This window comes from Myotis daubentonii, chromosome 8, assembly GCF_963259705.1.
Source record: "Myotis daubentonii chromosome 8, mMyoDau2.1, whole genome shotgun sequence".
Taxonomy (NCBI): Eukaryota; Metazoa; Chordata; class Mammalia; order Chiroptera; family Vespertilionidae; genus Myotis; species Myotis daubentonii.
In genome coordinates, this window is record NC_081847.1 from 72,453,358 (window position 1) to 72,477,085 (window position 23,728).

Consider the following 23,728-nt stretch of genomic DNA (forward strand, 5'->3'; position numbering starts at 1 on the left):
TATCAAAAGACAAAAATAAACAGATGTTGAAGATTTGAAAAATATAACTCAAAAACTCAAGCTTAGTAATACACTGGAAATTAATATTAAAGAATTTTAATATATAGAACTCTACACACAGAGTAAACACTTTTTTTAGCACACACAAAAGTCACAAAAATAGAACAGGTGTTAGAACTTAAAAAAAGCCCAATTAAATTCTAAAGATTCCATATCACACAGACCATGTTCCCCAACTGTTAGACAATAAAAATAGAGATTAATAACTAAAGGACAGTGTTAAAAATCTCATGAATTTGGCAATGAATAGCATATTACTAAATTACCCTTGAATTAAAAAGGAAATCTTAAAGAGATCATGAAGTGGATGGTAATGAAAGCAGAGCATGTATTATTGTAGAACAGAGCCGAGTTTAATACTTAAAGGAAAATCTGGAGCTTTAAATTCATTTACTAGGAAACCAAAGTAGAAAACAAATGAGTTGGATATACAGATGGCAAGAAGCACATGAAAAGATGTTCAACATCATTAGCCATTAGGGAAATGCAAATTACAGCCAGGAGGCATCACTACACCTACCTGGATGGCTAATATAAGGCATAGTGAACACACCAAATGCTGGTGAGACAGAGCCTGGATCTCTCAGGCATGACGTGTGGAAGGTGAAATGGTCCAGTCACTCCAGGAAATAGTTGGCCTATTTATTTTAAAATTAAAAATGAGCTTACATGTGACCCAGCAGTTATACTCTTAGACATTTTCTTCAGAGAAAGGAGAACTTACGTTCACACAGGAACTTGTACATCGGTGGTTCCCAACATGGGGCACACGCCCCACATGGGGGCAATTTGATTTTTAAGGGGGACAACTCAAGAATGAGTTATTAACAATGAAGTTTTTTCATTTCTTATGGTTCTAGGAGCCTCATATACAGCATATAAAAATATATATGCTGACATATTTATGATTTCAGTTCTCTATTATATGTTTTGAAACTTTATTTGCTATTTTTTCATATCACTTCATATTATTGTGGTGGTGTTTTTTGTTTGTTTGTTTGTTTGTTTTTTACAATTTCTTAGTGATTTCTTCCTCAGTACTTAACTATCCTTTTATTCTTTTATTTTTCTCTTTAATGGATGCCATGTTTTTTGAAAACTTGTTTAGACCAAGTTAATGGCCTTTTTAGACTTCCTCCATGTGAATAGGCGTTCACTTTTTGAAAAATAAGAATTATATGTGGTGGGCGGGGGCGGGGGGGCGCGCATAGATCAGGATTTTAGAGAAGCTTAGGTGGGGCATGGCCAAAAAAAGGTTGGGAACCACTGTTGTACATGAATGTTTATCGCAGGTTTCTTCATAATAACCCTTGTGATGTTGTGATTTATAAGAACTGTATATTTGGTATTTGTCCGTTTCTGTCAGGGAGCTCCTAAAATCCTTGGAATTTCTGAAGTAATGAGAGAGATAAAGGTGTCCTTTGTTATGTGGATGAGGTGCCTTTTAGACTCCACCTAAGAATGAGGGCTTCTTGCCTGGATGGCCAACCATGTGATTAGAGGGTTGGAACTTTCAGTCTCACCCCAGCCTCTGGAGAGTGGAGGGGATGGAGATAGAGTTGGATCACCAATGGACAGTGATGTCATCAATCCTCCATCCAAACCCAGAGGGAGAGGGTAGAGAGCTTCCAGGTGGGTGAACACATGGAGGTTCCGGGAGGGTGGTGCAAGGGGAGAGGGCATGGAAGCTCAGCCCATTCCCATGCCTCACCTGTGCATCAGGCTCACCTGGCTGTCCCTGAGCTATATCCTTTTTAGTATAATTTACTATATTAATAAACTAAGGAATAAAAATCAAATGATCATCTTAATCAGTGAGACAAGGCATTTGATCAAGTGTGTTATCAATTTATGATGATTTGAAAAACACTTCTAAATATAGAAGAAACTTTTAAAAATTAAATTTATTGGGGTAACATCCTATATAATGAAGAGATAATATGCTAATTAGACCAAACAGCCAAACGACCTTCCAGATGCCCTTCTGGACGACCTTCCGGATGAAGCCAGGACTGTGAGGGCCAAGCCCCCTTGCATGAATTTCTTGCATCAGGCCTCTATTTGCTTAATAACATTATATAAGTGTCAGGTATACAATTCCATAATACATCATCTGTTTATTGCATTGTGTGTTCACCACCCAAGGTCTAGTCTACTTCCCTCGCCATATATTTGACCCTCTTTACTCTGTCTCAAATGGCAGTATTTCATCTTATTTTATGGCTGAGTGGTATTCTGTTGCACATATGTACCACATCTTCTTTAATCATTCATAGAAGGACACCTAGATTATTTTCCATGTCTTAGCTACCACGAATAATGCTACAATGAACATAGGGGTACATACATCTTTACACATACATGTTTTCAAATTTTGGGGTAGGTACATAGAAGAGGGTGCTGATTCATATGGTAGCCTTATTCTTAATTTTTTAAGTATCTTCCATCCTGTTTTCCATAGTGGCTGTACCAGTTTACATTCCTACCTGATAATTTTGAGATAATTTTTTTTAATTGCCAAAGATTATAAGCCAAAATCCTACAGCAAACATTATACATTTATAATACCTTAACTAATAAAGAATTTAAAAATAAAAAAATATATATATACTTAATATAGAAAATTTAGGTGCATGCCTTTTCAAATCAGGCAGACTAGAAAGCCCTCTATATAACATGCTGGGATTTCTGGTCCACACTTTAAGGAAAGAAAAAGAAATAAGACATGTAAGGATTAGATTGGAAGACATAAAATTCATTCTTTGTAGGTGACATGATAGTCCTCTTAGAAACATTTTAAAAATTGTAAGAAACAATAAGAAAGTTCAACGAGGTTGCCAGATATAAGATCAACTTGCAAAAATCAATACCAGGAATAATGAGCCAGAACATCTAATTTAAAGCAATTGTAATACAAATTTTAAGATATTTAGGATTTAAATAGCCCAATCTATAATAATAAAAGGGTAATATGCTAATTAAACGAAACGTCATTCCTGACGTCCTTCCTGACCAAGCCAGGGCCAGAGGGAAGCCAACCGGAGGAGGGAAGCAGCCTGGGTCCTGGGTGCCTGTCGGCTGCAGGAGGGAGAGAAGTCAGTGCTGGCAGCTGGGGGAAGGAAGGCCTACTCTTGCACGAATTTTCATGCATCGGGCCTCTAGTAATATATAAAATCTCAATGGAGAAAATGTTACAACTAATAAAAGATTTGAGGGAAGATCTGAATAAATGGAGAAGCAATCCATGCTCATGGATGGGATGATGATATTACACAAATAAAAATTTTCCCCAAATTCATCTATAAACTTAATGCAATGGCAATAAAAATTTCCATTGGAATTTTAAGGAACTTGATGAACTTTCACTAAAATGTATATAGAGGAATAAAAATCAACAGTTAGCAGTCAACTTTGAGGGGGATTTAAAAAAGAGGGACTTAACAGGTATAAATATATTATATATGCTATAAAGCCATAATTATGAAACTAGCTTGGTATTCATGCTCAAAGAGGCAAATGAGCCAATAGAACCCATTCATATACAGAAACTTCAGGTGGGATAAAGGAGGCTCCACAAATCAGCTGGACCAACTATATAGTAAGTGTTTTTAAGGAGACTTTTTTACTATGTGGAAGAAAATAAAACTGAAAAATAAAACCTCCTACCAAGGTAGCTGATTCCAGGAGACCTAAGATGTCAGTGTGAAAGATAAATTGACAAAATTAGAAATGAATATTGAAGAATGACTTTGTAACCTAGTGCTGAACAAGGACTTCTTTTTAAAATGTTTAAATTGGTTTTAAAGAAAAGCGGGAGTGGGGGGTGGGGGAGAGGGAGAGGAGTAGGAAGAGGGAGAGGGAGACAGGGGAGAAGGGGGGAGAGATCAGTCAGCACAAGCTTTCTGTGTATGGGACACCTCTACAACCAACTGGGCCACACTGGCCAGGGCTGGGCAAGGACTTCTTAAACAAAGTGGTTGTCTTTCACTGGGAGAAGGAGAGGGAAATGACACCAGTTACTCATCTGTGAGTACCACACAGCAGTGAGCAGCAACTGACTTCATGTGTATAGACAGCAGTATAGAAGGCAAACATAGTACTGAGTGAAGAAAGTAAAAAAACAGGAAAAGAAAACATAATATTTATCTAAATAAAAATGTACATATAATACAATAGATTTTCTAAGGACACAAACTAGTCAGGACATAGTCAGGATAGACTAGGTATGATCAAGTGCCAAAGGCCCCCAAATCTCAGTGGCTTAACCACCCCAGAAGTTTCTCTCTATCAAGCCCTATGACCACAGCGGCTGGCAGGGTGGCTCTGCTTCCTCAAGACTTTAGGGACCCAGACTTAGAGTTGCTTCATTTCTGTAGAGGTTCTACAACTTACGCAGCCGGGGAAAGTGAAATGGACCATCACACAGGGGCTGGTCTCAAGGCCTACCCAGGTCTCAAGGCCACACGTAACTTCAAAGGAACTGAAAAGTGCAATTGGACCATATGTCTGGGACAAGGAGAAAACTTGAGGACAGAAGTCATATTTGCCATTTTGGTAGAAATTTTTAAAAATAACAAACCATCACTTAAAATGAGGTTGAGCTCTGGCCACCTAGCTCAGTGGTTAGACTGTCGGCCCTCACACCTAAGGGTTGCGGGTTTGATTCCCAGAATGGGTCTGGGCCTGGGCAAGAAAGAGGCAACCAATAGATCTGTCTCTCTCATATCTATGTTTTCCTCTCTCCCCCTCACTCCCTCCCTTCCACTCTTTCTAAAAAAAAGGAAAAAATATCCTTGGGTGAGGATTAACAACAACAACAACAACAAAAAAGTGGTTGAACTCTGGCCAGTGTGGCTCAGTTGGTTGGAGCATCGTCCCATACACTGAAAAGTCACAGGTTTGATTCCCAGTCAGGGCACATACCCAGGTTGGGGGTCCGAGTGCCTACCAATGGATCCTTGATTCTCTCTCATATGGATGTTTCTCTCTTTTCCTCTCTCTCTAAAAAATCAATTTTAAAAATGTGGTTGATTTTACTGCACCAAAAGCAAAGGATTTTTATTCAACATATATTACCATAAACAGAATTAACAGAAAAATATCTAGACAATACCAAGCATTCCTACAAATGAGGAGTTAATTGAGCAAAAGAGATGAACTGGGAGTTTACAAAGATAAAAATTTAAAAGGCTAATGAATGTCTGAATAAATTATCAAATCCATTAATATTAGAAAAATGTAAATTAACATAGTAATGGGGAAAATACCTTGTAGGTGATAAAAAAAAATTTAAATTGGATAATGCTAATTGTTGCCATGGACTGAGTCTACAGGAACCTTCACATACAACTAAGGAGTTTGGGTGCAACTCTTCTAGAAGCAATCCAGGAGCACTTTGTTGAATTAAGTTTATACATACCCTAAAAGTCAGTCATTCCATCCGTTCCCAGGACTATACTCCCCAACGAAAGCCACACAAATCTAGGAGGGCTTCCTGAGGAGGTGTGCTGCAGCACCATTTCTGGTTGTGATGAGTTGGAAACTGCTTGTCCCTCGTGGGAGCAGGTGGGTAAATCAAGGAGCACAGACGCCATGGAACATGGTGCAGTGATTGGAGTCATGGACTAGGTGCACAGCAGCGAGGGTGGATGCCAGAGCCGAGTGCTGAGTGACGTAAAGGAACTCTAGGACGTTCCAATTTACATAATGATATACATGCATACTAAACAGTGCCTTGCGTTTTACAAGAATTCATTCAAGCAAAGGAACGTATGTGAACTATGATGTGTGTCTATTAAGGAAAGGCAATGAGAGTGAAGAGAGTGGATGAAAAATATAGAAATAAGCAGAACAATACAGAGGGCTGTATTCGTTTCCCATGGCTGCTGTAACAAGTCAACACTGACATAATGGATTAAAGCAGCACCATCACATTATTCTGGAGGTCAGAAGTCTCAGATAGGTCTAAAGGGCTGTGTTCCTGGGGACTTTCAGGGAGGACCTGTCACCTTGCCTTTTCCAGTTTGTAGAGGCTGCCTCGATTTCTTGGCTCATGACCCCTTCCTCCATCTTCAAAGCCAGTAGCATATCAGTCTCTTTCCTCTCTGACCTCCTGCTTCTCTCTTATAAAGACCCTGTGAGTACATCTAGCCCTCCCAGATAATCCAGGATAATTTTCCTTAACTTGATTGCATCCACAGTGTTTCTTTTGCTACATAAGGTAACAGGTTCTGGGTATTAGCATCCTTAGGGGGTAGGGGCATTATTTGGCAAATCACAGGAGTTTTGATGTGAGGCAGAGGATACTAGGGTATGTATTGGGGTATGGTCTGAGCCAGCACTGGGAGGTGAGGGCAGGAATGACTTACCTGACCAATTGGGCTGGTGGATCTGAAGGTTCCTATGGAGATTGGGAAGGATTTCAAATGCCAGTGTGCTTTCTCTTCTGCCCATCTTTCACAGGGACAAATCACATCATAGTCCACATGGAGGTAGATCAGGAAATGGCATACACTTTGTGTTATAGCAGAATCTTCTGGCTTCCCAAAGGTCTGACCCAAAGTCAGATTTCCTCCCCAAAGGGGACCAAGTCTATGCTACATGAAAAAGTGCAGGCTGGTCAGGTTAACCAAAACATAAACTCATTTGTTCTGTGATTGTTTGGGTTATCATTCAGCCATATTCACCTTCCCCACTCCTACTTCACCACAGTGGGAGGAATGGCCGCATTGGTGTTCATCTTGCTCAATGGCTTGCTTTGATGGATACGGTGGTAGCACACAGGACATGAGGGAGGCCTTAAGAGCTCTTGCATTGGTTAGCTTGGCTCTGGTGCATGATCCTGGAAAGTACATGGCCTTAGAGATGAGCTCTGGAATAAACACATGGAGCAGACCTGGCCACAGTCCTCAGCCTGGAGCCAGCCTGGCTGAGGCCAGCCTAGGTTAGACAAACAGATGCAGGAGCTCAAGAATAACTGCCTGTTCCTGTAAACTACTGAGTTAGGGGGTATGTTATCCAGCAGTATTCCACTAATAAAGGAGCACATAGAATTTCATTGCCACCTCACAAGAATCATAACTTCCCATGTTATGAAATCGGGGCTCAAAAGGGTAAAATGATTGATTCAAGGTCACACGTTCATCAATAAATTTTGGTGGTCAGGAGAGAGAGAGTGTGTGTGTGAAAATATTGGGCACATGAGCAACACTATTTGCAGATGGAGGGGAGGGGAAACGTAGGAAGGGCCTTGTGACTGATGACACTGACAGGAAACCATTTTTCAGGGGCAGCTTTAGAAGGGGAGTTCAAAGGTAAAAATCAAGGAGAAGGATGCTGATCTCTTCACGATTCTGATGTGAAGAATTATCATTTAGTGGCTTATGCACAAGCCTGTGCTATGATTGTGTCTCACAATGTCATGGTGAGGGGCCAGCACCCCCTATTAAAGGGGTCAGCCAGGAAACAAGGCGTACATTTTAGCCCGACACCTTTGCTGAGAGGTGCTCAGCGAGGCCAGAGCTCGCTTCCCAAATGAGCGAGGCAGACAGTCTGAGGGTGGGTGGGTCTTCGATCTGCTGTCCTGCTGTCCCCTCTCCCACTGGGGCTCTCTTCTTGGGTTTTGCCTCTAGGTGACTGCAGTGGGCAGCTCTCACTTTGTCGCATGCCCTTTCTCATTGTCTAGGTGAATCCCCAATGAGACGCAAGAGAGAATAAGCCTCCTTTCACTGACAGTGGTCTTTGTTTGAAATTTTCCCTTCAATTTAATGATACTCTTGTACATTTCAAAGAATAACGCTTTGGACATCATCAAAAAGCTTGGTAGGCATTTCCAGGGTTGCTGACGCAGCGGGCTCGTCAAGGTCCAGCAGTCCCGAGTCGTGGCTACAGATTAATGCCGTTCCTTGGGAGATCAAGGATGTCCTGGGGTGGGGTTCACAGTTATGAGCTGCCTCAGCTTTGAAAAGCCACAGATCTGAATAAAAAGCCACTGAGCGGGAAGGGAGTAGTAGTTCTGGGAGAGGGGCTATCAGGGCCCAGGAGATAATCCTTCAGGTTGTTTGTTTTACATATTCTGGAAATAATTCGATTTACCCATGGCTTCTCATCAGCCTCGCAGTGATGGCAAATTAGCTCCACCGAAGGCTGTTCCTAATTCCAGGGCCCATGCTGTTCTCGGCCAATGTTCCCGACGAGAAGGGAAGTGCTCAGAATGCTAAACACCTCACCTGGCCCAACACTAGATGGCTTCTGCCCATCACAGATATTTCAGGTTTATTCTTTCTCCAGCCTCTTTTTCTTAATCATTTTTTTTCCCAATAGACAAGTGGACTTGCCATGAATTAAGTGTGAATTGAAGTGAAGCCCGGAAGATGCGATGTGCTCGCCTCCTCCTCCCCACTCCCACCCTGAAACTCTTCTCCTTTCTCTGGAAACTGAAGCCATGTAATTGAGAAATGGCTTCTCTCTTTCCAACCTGATTTCCTCTGCCACAAAAGTAATTTTTAAACATCCGAAAGCTTTTCTTTCCAGGCTGCAATCTTGTGCCTGTGTCTATTTAATTCCTCCCGCTCTTTGAGCCCTGAGCAGTGGGCTTGGTAAGAGGTGCAGCCGACCAGCCTGCTGCTCAGCTCAGCAGCATCCTGGTGGCTGCTTCCGGGCGGGGCAGAGGCGGGAGGCCCAGGTCTGAGCTAGAGCTGAGAAGCAGAGTGTGGCCAGCGAGGCCAACAGGGCTAACCAGGCAGAATGGATGGGAAGGGTGGGGCCCAGAATGTTCATGGATTTCAGACAGTGGGATCTGGCATGAGTCAAGGCCTACTTCAGAGATAAGTCACACCGAGTTATTTTAACAGAGTGGATTGCCTATAAAAATTGTTAATAATTGTGGTTCTCAACTGTGTCGAGGCAGCCCCGGACACCATAGAATTCATGAAGGCACCACGGGAGGGCATTTCCATTTTTAACTTTAAATGATCATGAAACACACAGTGTCATCTGTGTGACACTATACAAGCTACTAAGTGGAGATGGTCCACCGTTTCAACATGAGGTTGGGCTCCGTTCCTTTTGGTGACATTATGTCCCTCAAAGCTGGGCTTCTGGTAGATGCTGCGATGAAAGGCAAGTATTTCACAAAGATCAGTGTGGACCAGGCGACGGTGTCGTGTCTCATCTCCATCCAGTCTGAGAAGTTGTTCAGTGGTCAACAGATGCATGCATCCCATTAGTGAGTAATTGTGCTTATTTAAGAACGGAAGTAAACTACTTTTCCTTTGATTTGTGTGTACTGTTTTCTCAAACCGTTGTTAGGTTGTTAAGCTGTAAATACTTAAGTTGCTTGGTCTAACTAATGAAGGAAACTGTTAGGTATTTCTTTGGTTAGGAACCTATGAAAAAAAATTACCAAAATACCAAGTGCACCATGAACAGAGAAAGTCTGGAAAGCTTTGGTTACCTACATGTAAAGGATCAGCTAGGAAACCGAAAAGGTGAAAAGAGAACAGGAGGGTGTTATACACGTAGCAGCTTGGGAAGCAGGTATTGGTAAGGGCTAGAGAGGACAGGCTGGGATTATGAATATTTGAGGATTGGAAGAGGGAGCGCTTTTTGGCTGATGCTGGTGTCTCTGAGGTTCCGCAGTGAGGCTGGCTCTTTAAGTGTTGGAGAAACTGCAAACTAGATCCAACTGTTGTGACAGAATGGACCTCCAGGGATAAGTGATGGTGGAGTGATGCCAGCAAACTCTGTTTCTTCTCCTCAGCCTTGCAGGCTCCCTCTATTGCCTCCTGTTGGCAGAACTAGCATAGAGCCAGGCGGTGGAGCAGAGGTGTGGTTTGTTTGAACCACATATATTTAATTTTTTTAAAATTTACAAATACACTTGACAGTCAATATTATATTAGTTTCAAATGTACAGCATAGTGGTTAGACATTTATCCAACTTACTAAGTGATCCCCCCAATAAGTCTAGTACCCACCTACCTGGCAGCATACATAGTTATTAGAATATTATCAACAATATTCCCTATATTGCACTTTACATCTCCATGACTATTCTGTAACTGCCAACTTGTACTTTTTAATCACTTTACCTTTTTGCCCATCCCCCTTCCTGTTCTACTTGGCAACCATCAGTTACATCTATTTTTAACACTATGTCCCCAAAACTCAGCCTACCACCCCATAGGTGCTCAATAAATATTTCAAGATAAACTGTGTTCAGAAAAAGAGTAAGAACTTCAGTGTAAATGAAGAGGAAAGATCAGAAAAGGTCAAGGAGCTGGTGGCAGAACCTAAAATCAACAAAGTAAAATTTTAGGCACAAGCTTCCCTGAACCCCTAATCTCCCTTCCCTGTTTGGTTTTTCTCTAGATCAGTAACTGCCCTCTGACATACTATACAATCTTCTGATTTATTTGGTCGCCCCTTCCCACTAGAACATAAGCCCCTGAAGGGCAGAGAGAGTTTTTGTCTCTTTGGTCCACTTCTACATCTCTTATGGTGCCTGTACCTGGTAGGAACTCAAAAATATTTATTAAAAGATTGAATTTTTCCAGTGCAAAGATTGCTCATATCACACTGTTATAACTGTCTTAGCTCTTACTCTCACTTCTTAGGAGTGGAAGGAGGGGTTGTTATAATCTGTAACACCCAGACTGGCCTCACCCATCACTGTGTAGAGGTGTGTGTGTGGTGGTGTGGGGGCCGGGGGGGGGGGTTGCCCTGTGGCCTGCCCAATCCTGCATCAGAATCTCAATGGCCCTTTTGCTCCTTGATTCTTATCTCTTGGACATGAAATGTGCTGCCTTGTTCTCCTGGTGTTTAACCTTCCGACTGCTGGCCCTCCCTGCCCCATTCCTCCACATCTTCACCTGTTAAATCCTATCCATCCTTCCTCCAAGGCCCCTTCCTCAGGACAGCTTTCTTGGTCTGTATATGCCACATGGCACTGCTGGTGATTCACTCTCCAGTAGTTATGAGGGGAATGTTATGGTCGAGCTGTAGGTTAAGCTAGTATAACCCAATGCTGCCAGCCTTCTAATTAAAACCACACTGGTTAGGGAAGATCCTGGGTATTCCAGTCAAAAGCCCAAGCAGCGGTTCTCAACCTGTGGGTCGCGAACAATGAAAATACATCCTGCATATCAGATATTCACATTACGATTCATAACAGTAGCAACATTACAGTTATGAAGTAGCAAAGAAAATAATTTTATGGTTGGGGGTCACCACAACATGAGGAACTGTATTAAAGGGTCTCGGCGTTAGGAAGGTTGAGAACCACTGCTCCAGAGGCAAAGCTACAGCGCCCAGGTGCTCCGATGCCTTGATCAACAACCTTTATTTTGCTAGTTATCACAGGAAATGTCAGAAATTGGTTGTTGTGGTTGAAATCAGGGACCTGTTGCTTAGCATAATAGTAAGTATTATAAATGGACTCTAATTGGTAAAGTGGAAGGTCTCAATAATATGTGGGTTGGCCAATTTTTTAAAGTACTTTCCAGACTTATGCAAAGAAGAGGAACCCAAGAAGACTTCTAGCCTTTAACCCTAGGATGGTGTCCAAGCCAGGATTCCTAAACAGTCCATTGGATGTGTCGTCCATTGGATGAGGGGATTCCTGGTTGTCTGATGTGACAGTAGCTAATTGATTTTGCCCCTAGAACAAAGGAGGCAAATTACAGCCTGTGGCCTTGTTTTTGTAAATCAACTCTCACTGAAACACAGCCTCGCTCACTTGTGTGCGTATCGCCTATGTCTGCCTTTGCACTACAAGTGCAGAGATGAGTGGTTGCAACAGAGACTGTCTGACCCACAAAGCATTAAGTATTTACTGTCTGGCCCTTTACAAAAAAAAAAAAAAAAAAAAAAGTCAACTCCTCCCTGAGAATACTGTCATAACTGCCACAGGTGACCTTCTCATGCAAGGTAGTCACCAGCTCACCTACAAGGACAGATTGCTGGGACTACGTTGACATTTATGGAATAAATTGTTTGACCTGCTTTGCACCTGCTCACTGATAAACAGTGGTGTAATTGATGCTCATCTGTGTAGGAGACTTTGCCCCGAGACTTGCTTTTATTATAACCTAATAATGCAGTTGTTGGGGAATCATTAACCTTAACTCACCTCCAATTTCTTTGGTGGCTTCTGGTTTCTATGCAAAAGAACGTAAAGGTTGTGCCCGAGCCGTGATGAAATTGGCACGGCTGAGTTTCTAACGCGAGGCTGTCTTTCTGCCAAGTGCTGCATGGAAGCCCCACGCGTCCCCTGCCAACGACTCATCAGGGGGGCATCCTTCCATCCTTCACAGTTGTTGTCTCTGCATCCCCCTCTAGAACATGAGTCTCAGGAAGGCAAGAAAGTGTCTGTCTCATTCACCTGTATCCCTCATGCCTTGCCCATCTCAGAGGTGCAGGACATGTTTGTAGACAGGAAGGGGTAGGTGCAGCAATATCTGAACCTAATTGATTTTTGGATGCTTGCTAAGTTGGTTAAAAGAATGAACCCAGCCATGGACTAGACTGAGAAGCAGACCCGGGTCCACGGTAACCTATAGGACTCCTATTCTACCTCAATGGCTCACCTGCCTCTCTCCCTTCTGGAGGTGGGAGTTGTATTTGAGGGAGTGTAGCTGTGCCAGGGGGCTTGGTGGACACTGTCTCCTTAATTCACCTCGTAGCCCTAAAAGGCAGGGAGTGTCATTCATGTTTTACACACGAGAACAATGAGGCACAGACAGGGATGGGATAGGGCTTTAGGTCCAGGTGATAACAGAGCCAGTCTTTTCAGCACATCAGGATGCCTCCATGCTCAAAGCGTCTTCTTTTGTTAGTGAGGAAGCCAGTGGACGTGTGAAGGAGTTACCTTCTCTCTGGCCTTGCCACAAGGGGGTGACAACCAGGTCACCTTCTCACAAGGGGACATGTTCCAGCATCAGATGGTTCTGGTTGTCGGGATTGGTAGGACCCAGAGGCCCTGGACTGAGATGACCAGCATCCCCAAAGCCTCGGAATCCCTGTCTTCACCTACCTTCCTAATGTCTGTGGTGATAGTCAGCAAAGTCCTGTCCACCCAACATCTGAAATAACGTACAGGGGGTGAGGGAAAGTAAGCAAGTGAGTGGGGTTTGGATGATGTCAGAAAGAAGATGGATCTTAATTTTGTTCCCTTTCCCTCTTTTTCTCCCCGTGCGTCATTTCCATGCTGAAATTGCAAATTAATGGTCACATCGAACTATCTGTCAATGTATTACTGCTCTTGTAGTATCAAATTATGTTGGCAATAATGTTTCCAGCTGTCCAGGATTCCATTGCAATTTAATTTGAAAGGAATTCAAATTGCATCTCCAAATGGATTTAAAAAAAATTAATTTTACGTAGAAGTTATCCACCTCCATATTTTCAGCCCCGTGCCCCAAATTATCTCAGTTTAGGTTCAGCTTTGAACAGTACATATGTTACAGCCAAATCCACATGCAAAAGATGAATACGTGGAAAATTCATGAATTGGAAAGCTGCTTTGCTGTTCTTTTTTAATAAGATGTTCGCCTTGATTGAGGTCATCAGGAGATTCCACAGCTATTGCCTTTGACAGCAGGGATGGAGACTGGGTCCATAGAGAACAAAAAAGGCTCGAAGTCTGACTTAACCACATGGTTACCCTTAACAATTGGAGTGTGAAGAGAGCCCCCATCCCCCTTCTTTCCTTATGGCTTTTCCCCTGCAGTACATTAGGGCCTTCATTCTGGTTTGGTCTTCAGTCATCCTCTGCTTTCTGTATTTACTCATTCTTAGATATATTTATTTACTAAACAGCTAGATGTTCCAATTATAGAAACGAAGCAATCTAGGGGATAACAAGTCAGCAGGGGAGGTGAGCATGAAGCAAACAGAAACCTGCAGTTTGATAAGAGCAATGGAAGCAGCATGCCAGTGTGTTCAAGGAAGCAGGTGGTGGAGCAAGTATTGATTCTGCCCAGGCAAGAAAGGCTTTTGGACAAAGTTACAAGGAAAGGCTGGCATTGGAGCTGGGCTTTAAATATACTGAATAGGAGTTTGCCCTGTGGCATCTCAAGCACAGGGAAGAACGTGGCAAAGGTGTGGAGGTGTGAACGGGCTCAGGATACATTACTGCTTTAGGAAGGACTCCAGGAGAGAGCTGTGGAAATGCAGAAGGGGACTGGGAGGGGGGAGGGTGCATGTTGGGTTCAGGTATTAGATTGACAGCAGTGCTTTAGCGAGATCCAAGCAGGAAAGGGGAGACATGACCAGACTTTTGGAGGACCAACCTGCCTTCAGAGGCAGCTGCAAAAGCAAAGCAGCCTCTGAAACCGGGAGTCAGTCAGTCACACAGACAGACAGACACGTGCACGCACATGTTCCTGTCCCTAACGTGTGCAAGGACACAGGTGGGCCTGGACTGAGAACACAAACACAGGCCTGTGGCACATCCCTTCTCCTTTCACCTGACTCCGTCCTCCCCACAAAGGACTGTGTCCAGAGACTTCAGTCCTCACGTCCAAGCCTTGTCCCCAGACAGCCATCCTTCTGTCACCCAGTGGGCCTAAGGGTGCACACATGTGGAATACAGCCTGATCTTGAAAGGGCAGACCGCGGAAAGGTTTGAACAAAGCTTCACGATGAGTTTGAAGCCACTGGGGCAGGGAACTCAGGGGTGTCTTAAGCCTGTTGGGAAAGGGGACACTTTGAACCACCGACTCCTGTCCAGGAGGCCACAGCAGAAGAGGATCGGAGGGTCCTTACTGCCCTGGGCTCAGGACAGGCCCCGTCGCCAAGTCTCAGGACATAGAGCGTGTGTGCCCAGAGGATAAGCTATTCGTTTTTCCATCAGAGGATGATTTTCCGGCTCCCAGATGAGCCACCCTCTCTTCTGCTGTGCTGTCTGCCCTCTCGGTGGCGTGCATGTAGGCTGTTACTCAAGAAGGTCATGTGGAGGGGCCTTATCTGGAGGCAGAAAGCATCGGCTCCAGACTTGGACGTATTTACACAGAAAAAGTAAATTCAACAAAACCAATCTCCACTGAGCACACAGGCGTTGTCAGCAGTTTCCAGCCTGTTTGCACCAACCCTGACGGAAAGCTGAGCGTCTCCCTGCCGCAGGCTATTCCTGGAGCAGGAGCGGGGTCTGGCGGCCGAGGTTTGGGGGGTCAGATTGAACGTGTGAGTGCATCCGTCACACTAGTTCTCAAGGCTAGTTTTCATTGTCTGGGATTTTCGGACCTTCTCTTGCTGGAATGCAAAAATAGACACGTTCCCCTTAAAGATTCGGTGGCCTGCTGGAGGCTATGGAACCGGACGTGGTGTTGGAGGTCTGGGCTCAGCTCCCAAGGGCAGATCGCCATCTGTTCCTCTCGTTTTAACAAACATGAACTAGCCCTCAGCAGACCCCGTGCCATGTGCTGGGGGCTCTGGACAAACAGAATGGGTCCCTTGCAGCTGGGAGGAGTGATGAGTAACTGAACCAGCAATTCCTAGAAAGCATGACAAGTGCTGAGTGGGCTGGACATCTGTGCAAAGAGCCTCGGGAGCCCAGAACCGGGGACCTGGCTTGTGGCCCTGGGTACGTCATGTTCCTTCACTGGCCTCCATTCGCTAAGCCAGAGAAGCATTCTCATCCTGCAGGTGCCTTCCTAGCCCGGGCTAGTGCTCAATAAATAGCCACGGCCTCTCCCGTTCTGCATGGGAGTTCTCGGACTTACAGAACACAGCCTGCTGCACGGTGTAGCCGCCTCCTTGCCCTGTGCGTATGCCCTGAGACTTCCTTGGCCTCTTCATCTCCGCAGTGTGGAGAACCCTCAACATCCTAGCTCAAGGTGTGATAGCACGTGGACATCTTCGCCAAGTCCCCTTTGCTGCTGGTCACTGGGTTCCAGGCGGTATCCCCTTTGGCCTGAGTGAGTCAGGCAAACCTCGGCCCTTTCTCGAACCCACGGGAAGTCCAATCACAGCAAACCGTTTTGCTGTATTCTGAGGACTGTATGGGAGATCCAGGAGTCACACACAGAGCAGTCACCTTGGGCTCCATCCAGCCGTCTTCCATCTTGATCACCCATCCTCTCCTGGTCCATCCCAACAACCCGGGGAATCCACTTTCCTCCTCCGAGGCCTGAGCACCACTGAGCCCAGGGCCCTGGGAATGCAGCTTCTATTCCCCTCCACGCAAGGCCCGTCCATCTAAGAGGGATGCCCGCTGTCAGGCAGAAGCAATTCTCTTCTCTCTCTCTTCAGTTCATTTTATACTCATTAACAGCCCTCTGAGATTAGCGCAATAATTTTTCCTTTATAGATGAGGGAGTGGAGGCTAAGTGCTGAAGTGCCCTTGCCCAAGGTCACGCAGCTCATGAGCGCCAGAGCCTGGCTTCAGGCCATGCTCTGTCTGGCTCCGTGGTCCCTGTGTGTCTGAGGACAGCCAGTCACCGGTGCGGCGGAGGGAACAATGACGGTTCCTGTGCCCTGGCCTCCAGCTCTGGGAGGAAGTCTCCGTGCTCGGTGGCAGGCGTGCAGCATCACTTGCCCTCTTTGAACAGGTGCCCTGCCTGCTCCTTCCTTTCGGAGAAGCAGAGAGGTGTTTGCGTGCACACCCATACAGGTGAGCAATGGGGAGGGTGCTATAGTAGCCGGAGAGAAGATGAGAGGACAGGGCAGTGGTCTTTGCCCCCTGCGGCGACCCCAGGCTCCGGAAGCTCAGGCCACTCCTGCCTGATGGTTCTGGGCTTTCTCACAGTATCCTCCCCAGGCCTTCCCAGGTCCTGATGGCTGTGACCTGCCCCTTGTTCGTGTCCTTCCCCTGGTTCCAGTCCCTCAGGGTATCACGGTGCAGATCAGACACAGAAACGCAGGACCCTCGTGAACTTCAGATTTTACCGTGTGGCTCTGAGCACCCATTTCAGCTCAGACCTTCGCTTTCCTCTAGGGCAGTGGTTCTCAACCTTCCTAATGCCGCGACCCTTTAATACGGTTCCTCCTGTTGTGGTGACCCCCAATTTCATTGTTTAAAATTGAACATAATTAAAGCATAGTGATTAATCACAAAAACAATATGTAATTATATATGTGTTTTCCGATGGTCTTAGGCGACCCCTGTGAAAGGGTCGTTCGACCCCCAAAGGGGTCGCGATCCACAGGTTGAGAACCGCTGCTCTAGGGTGAGGCAAGGACCAGGCTGCCTTCACAGGTCATGGTGAGACTTACAAAACAGGGCATCCATTTGACTGGCAGTTGCCGAGGTCCCCTCTTTGGGACTCAGGCTGGGCATGGCTGGAGGGGGAGCAGAGATCATCTGCTCTCAGGAACTTACCTTCTACTGGGCAGAGGCAGTTTCTAAAAATCTGTCACAGTGCAGCCCTGGCTAGGTGGTTGAGTTGGTTGCAGGCTGGGTTCCTGTTCAGGGTACATACCTATGTTGTGGGTTCCCCTGTCAGGGTACATATGGAAGGCAACCGATCGATGTTTCTCTCTCACATTGATGTTTCTCTCTCTCTCTCTCTTCACCTTCCTCTCTCTTGAAAAGCAATAAAAACATATCCTCGGGTGAAGATTAAACACACACACACACACACACACACACACACACACACACACCTGTCACAGTGTAAAATGATTAACATATAAGGAAACAGTTAACAATATGAGAAAGCAATAGCCAGACGTCTGCCCAGAAGTGCGGGGGGGAAGCCTTCACAGCAGAAGCAAGTGAAGGGGTTGAAACACCAGGGGGAGGAGACGGGCAGCCAGCAGAGCAGAGCGGAGGAGAGAGGGGGAGGGGCGGGATGCCCTTCCCCAGGTGCAGGCACAGAGCCTGCCCAACCCCTTCCCAGGCCCCTCTGTCAGGCACGTCTTCTTACTCTGCACACTAGGTGTGGGGACAGACAGACACAAGTTCAAAACCCAGTCTGCCATTTGCTAGTCTTGCTACTCTATACAAGTTCCTGGACCTCTCTGGGACTCAGTTTATTCGTCTGTAGAGTGGGCTGGCAGTCCCTCTCCTATGGTGTCACACGATGATGCAGGTGACAGAACTGAGCACTGTGGCTGCTGGCCATCAGAGAGTGTCTGTTTGTCTTGTTTGTGCTTTCAGCGAATATTGGAGATCCTATAATTATATGTCACATTATATGGTTTATCTTAAGTATCTGACAAAATGGGGTGTCAACTTTGGGCTTCAATGGGGCTTAAATGTTCCTGTTCTCAGTCACTAATGAGAGGGAGAGGGCGCCCGAGGGCACTCACCCCCTCAGGGCCGGGCATTGGCTTTGAAAACTCACCCTGAGGAGGAGTGTTCCATGGGCTCTGAGCAGGGGTGGCAGCCTCCCTGCCAGGGCCGTTCTGGCCTCTGGACAAACAGAAAGGCTCCAGCTGGGCAAGCTGGTGGGGATGCCCGGAGGCTCCCAGCAAACAGCCTCTCGCAGTCCCTGTGCTTGCACGCGGTCCCCGTGCCAGCGTGAGCTGTTAAGCCAAGCAGCAGCCGCTGCCACACCGGATCATAACCCCCCCAGCTATGGGGACCGCACTTTCCACCTTCCTTTCCACGTGGGCTCAGCACAGCGGACCTTCAGCAACAGCTTGTTCAATGTCACAGTTTCAAAGTCATCCGGTTGCTTTTGGGAGGCTGGCTCTCATTTATACAGAGGACCCGTGAGCATGGATAACTGGGCTGTGAGCGTGACCGTGAGCTCCTCTGTTGAGCTGGGGCAGGCTGCCCACTGTCCCCAGCAGTGCGCGAGCAGGTCTGCGCTGGCTTGCCAGGCTGCTGACACGTCTGGGTATCCTTCTCAAACGAGGAATGCTTTGAAGTGGTTTTGGTAAGGCTCTGGCACAAGTCGCAGACATTTCAGGACAGATCAGGAAACTCAGAGGCATCAAGACCCCTCTGCCCCTTCCTATGGCTGCACCGGTGCAGAGGCAACCTTACCCTGTGCTGTGAGGGGACCAGAGAGATGCTAGGATCCATCATTCTGCATAAGGATGCTACCCTGCACTGTCACTTATAAGACATTCAGAATAGATACAGCATGTGAAACATTATTGTTATTTTTATTACTACTCCTATTACAGCAAAAGAAAAACTGTCGTGTACGGAGTGTGTATTAAGTTCCAGGTGCAATTCTAAATGCTTTGCAAGCAGCGTCTCACCTGACTCCCCCTTTTCCTCTGAATGAAGGTGGCTACTATTATCACCATTTTACAAATAAAAAAAAAACAACGACCCAGAGATTACATAACTTGGTAAAGTCCTTTGGGGGAACATCTATGGATTCAGTCTCCAGGCAGTGTTAACTGCTGTCACAGAGACTCTGACACACAACCTGTGGGGCTGCTGATGACAAACGAAGTTCTGTTTCTACTCTAATGAATGCCTCAACCTTAGAATGAGCTTTGCTTGTGGGGATTGAGAAAATGCATTCATTTGTTATCTGTTTTGTACAAAAACATCTATTTCATTTGTATAAATTAGGAACAGAATATTCATAATGAAATAATTCAGAGCTCATGTTCTAGATGGGGACCTGGGAGCAGGGTCAGTGGGAGGGATGGAGTGGGAGACAGCCCGTGGGTAAGAATGCATGGTCAGATCTGCGTTTAGAATGATGTCCCTGGAGGGGCCTGTTTGGGAAAGGAGGACAGGAGAGAAGGAGGTTGAAGGCTAGGAAATGGTGGGTTGCGTTGTGAATGAAAGGAAGGGAAATTCCAAGGCGCAGTCACCGGGTCACATGCCCAGCATGTGCACCTGTGTGTGGGTAACTGGAGAGAGGGGCTGGTTTCCCAGGGGAACAGATGTGGCTTCATTGAGGGCAGGTCAGGACTCCTGCAGCCTTCTCTCTTAGCGCATCCCCAAAGTGCTGGGTGTGCTGTGGGTGGTACCCAAGATGGTTTTCCATGGCACCCTGATGAACCCTTAAGAATTTAACAATTTTGCGTTTATTTTGATGGCTAATGTTTATTTACAGCAGGTGATTTATGTTTCCCCTTTTTACATGGTTATGGTTTCTTTTAGATGCATGTATTTAAGTAACAAAAAGGAGTTTGATTTATAGGAACATAAATTGTATTCTATGCGGCAAAACCCACGAAGCAGTGGCTGATTGGCTGCGATAGGCTGGGAGAGCTGCTCCCCACTGTTCTACGGGACCCCCACCCCACCTTCCTGACAGTCTCCTCTTGTGTCTTGCTTGTGTCCGCAGACCCAGTGCACGGCCCACAGAACGTGGAGATTGTGGACATCCGGGCCCGGCAGCTGACCCTGCAGTGGGAGCCCTTTGGCTACGCGGTCACCCGCTGCCACAGCTACAACCTCACGGTGCAGTACCAGTACGTGTTCAACCAGCAGCAGTACGAGGCTGAGGAGGTCATTCAGACCTCCTCCCACTACACCCTGCGGGGTCTGCGGCCCTTCATGACCATCCGGCTGCGGCTCCTGCTGTCCAACCCCGAGGGCCGGATGGAGAGCGAGGAGCTGGTGGTGCAGACAGAGGAGGATGGTGAGTCAGGGAAGCGCCCTTACTTGGGAGTGGGGGATGTTAGACCTGCTACCGGGCCATGTCTGTCAGTTCTGAGGTGTTTATTCTTCCTACTTCTGTAATCTCCCCTCTGCATCTGCTCTTTTCCAAGGTCTTCAGTGCAGACTATGCATTGCACAACTCCAGGGGGCGCTGTTCCCATAGAACTTGACGTTGTACACAGCCCACCTTCATGACAAACCCTTCCTGACTCCCTGGAAATTGTTCCTTGCAGCCATTCTCCTTGCAACCCCCGCAGACTGTACTTCTAGGTAAAAGCAGCAGTGGGGACTCAGCCTCTGTCACCTTGGCCCCGCCTTCCTGCTTGCAGTGAACCTCAACCTTTTGTGGGTCCAGCTCTCCCTGGATCGGCTTCTCCGGGTGATCTGAGTGTTCTGCTTCTGTAAACCTGTTCCCTTCAGCCTCCAACACGGGCTTCTGCCTGCAGCCAGGAGCTGTGGCCCTGAGCTTGGCCCCTGATAAAGCCTCCAGACCTTTCCCCAGATCTGGCTCCATTGTTTCACAAATGTGCAGCCCCTCCCATAGCAGGTAGAATAATGCCCCATCTGAGAAGGTGGACTCTTGTTAAGCAACACATAGGACACGTTGCTTAACCTCTCAGGGCCTGGGTTTCTGCGTCTATAACATGGAGATAAAAATATCTCCAGTGCCTTCTAGGTTGTGCTCATACAAAGGGATGGTATATAAAGAATTCAAATAATGCCCAGCAGATTGTATGTTTTCAGTAAATGCCGCTGTCACATTTGCACTAAATCACAGGGAAAAAATATTTGTTGGCAAAGGACCTTCTAGCACAGCAACCCGGAAACCAAACACCTGCCCTAGGAAAGCTCCCCAGAGTTCTAGACAACTACCTCAGCTGGTGTAGAAAAGATGACCCAGATGCTCAAGGAATGGCAGTGTGGCCAGTGCCTGACCTGAGAAGCAGAGGCAGGACAAGGATGGATTAGCAACTCGTGGCCATAGGTTGCTAGACAAGGAGGAGCCAGTGTTGAAGGAAACCCAGCATGAATATTCAAGACTCAGAAGATGAGTGGTAGGGCTTGATCCAGAAGCAGCTCAGGATGTTTGGTTTTTGTCCAGATGCTCTGCCCACTTTGGGCTGCTTTTGGGGGGCTACCTGCCTATGCAGCAGCAATTCCCAAGTCCCTTCTTTAAGCCCTGCTCCAACCTCTCCTTTTTTCCTCCTTGTCACCCGGGAAAAAAATTCACAAAGCCTTTATCAAAACAACGTGAGTACAGCAGTGCTTTGAAATTAAATTTTAATTAAGCAGCATTAATAAAACATTAATTCCTACTCTGCAGAGATGTGTGGACATCGTCATATTAAAAACACCAGCACATGAGACGCCAGTCCTCAGTCTTATTGCTATTCCTGTGGTCCCGCCTCGGGAGCCACTGGGCTGAAGGAAGGTCTCAGAGAGCACAGGACCCTCTGTCCACCAGGATTAGGTTCCATCCCCCTGAAGAGGGGCTCCCGTGGGACTCATTCATCTCAGGACAGGCCGAGGCTGGAGCCAGGCCCCAGTCCATGACCCCCCTCAGGAAGCCAAGGAGCAGCCTCTCGCGTTGAGCTGACTGGACGGACGCGTGCTGCTTTTGTCCCTGCGACAAAATTGTCTTCTGGGGAATTTGTGGGTCTGTCATTTCAGCTGAGGGCCTGCAAAGTAACCCACCGCTGGTGAGAGAAGCTCATGGCCGCGGGGCCCTGCTGCTTCATCTTAGATAGGAGACTAAACAGGCTTTTTATTTTTCCCTTTTCCACAAAAATCCCAGCCAAAACCACAGCTCACTTATTTGGTGGTTTCCTCTCCATCTTTCATCAGCCCACAGCCAAGTGTGTTGAAAGACGAAAACGATGTTGGTGATGGTCTTTGCGGCTGCCATTTACTGAGACCTACCCTGCTCTGGGCTCTCAGGGGCATGTTATATACAACGACTCACACCCAGGATTTCATTTGAAATGTTTCAAAGCTATAGAAAAATTGAAATAATCAAACAAAGACCCCTAAACCTTTCGCCTAGATTCAACATTTGTGAACATAAATATGTATGATACGTATGATAGGGAAATCTTTACAAAAATGCATGTGATATTTTTTTACTGTTTAAAAAGAAATGGCAGAAATCATGACACCTGACCTCTGAACTCTTCAGCATAGGTGACCTAAGGATAAGGTCATTCTCCTACATGTCCACAACATCGAAGAGCATCTAAGAAATTTAGCATTAATTTAAAGATGATCAAATAGACAGCTCCAGTAAGTTAAACCTGACTTTATGTGACAAACCAGCATATGAGATATTTTTTGGCAAAAATGCCACCTGGGTTGGGGATGTGTATTCTCACTGTGCCATGTGTCAGGGGGCCCCTCTACAGTCACTTAGATAAGATGGGGACCACCAGTCCCGCCACTGTAAATGCACTCCCCCTTCCCCTTGTAAGTCAGCTAATCTGTGCAGTGATATTTGAGGTTCTGTGACTATCCCATCCCTCTAGAACTTTTCAGCCAGTGGTTTTAGCACACCTTCACAATCCTGCCCTGAATCATTTATTGCACTGGTATTTACAAAAGGGTGAGTTTTGAATGTTTCCCTCTACATGTATTAATTAACATTCATATTTATAGAGAGCTCTTCTCTCCTCATCCCCTTCCCCATAGTTAGTATCCCTGTTGACTCATACGTCACTTTTGACCCAACGTATTAAAATCCAGGACTATTCATAATTCTTGTCAGTGCTCAGATGGTCTCATGTGTGGGCAGTGGGAGTCCCTTCGAGTTGGCTCCTGGGTCTTTCTGACATGTTCTCTTTAGTCTTCCTTGCTGCTGGCACAAAATATTCTAAACTGTGCTCATAATGTCTCAGCCCCAGGCCTGAAGTCAGCCACTCCTCTCAGGATTCCTGGGTGCTTTCAGTGCTACCTTTGCACTAAAATATACAACTTGGGTGTGCTCTGCTCGGTGGGGTGTCATTGCCTCTAGTCTCTTCCAGTAAGTAGAGCTGGGGGGTATCATTTATCTTTTTAAATCAAGAGATCATACTGACTCAAATCCAGCCCCTGAGGAGTCTTCTGCACGTGCCCTCATTCCACTCATATATCTCCCTTTTCCCACAGTGAGAACCC

At 46.1% G+C, this 23,728-nt stretch overlaps 1 protein-coding gene across 8 annotated transcripts in view; it reads left to right on the forward strand.

Annotated features, from left to right (window-relative positions):
• Nucleotides 1–23,728, forward strand: part of PTPRT (protein tyrosine phosphatase receptor type T) — a 960,656-nt gene that overhangs the window by 598,071 nt on the left and 338,857 nt on the right. For all 8 annotated transcript variants that reach the window (XM_059707048.1, XM_059707051.1, XM_059707049.1 and 5 more), the window contains exon 8: nucleotides 20,265–20,561. In XM_059707048.1, coding sequence (XP_059563031.1) covers nucleotides 20,265–20,561 — 297 coding nt within the window. The remainder of the gene's footprint in view (nucleotides 1–20,264; nucleotides 20,562–23,728) is intronic.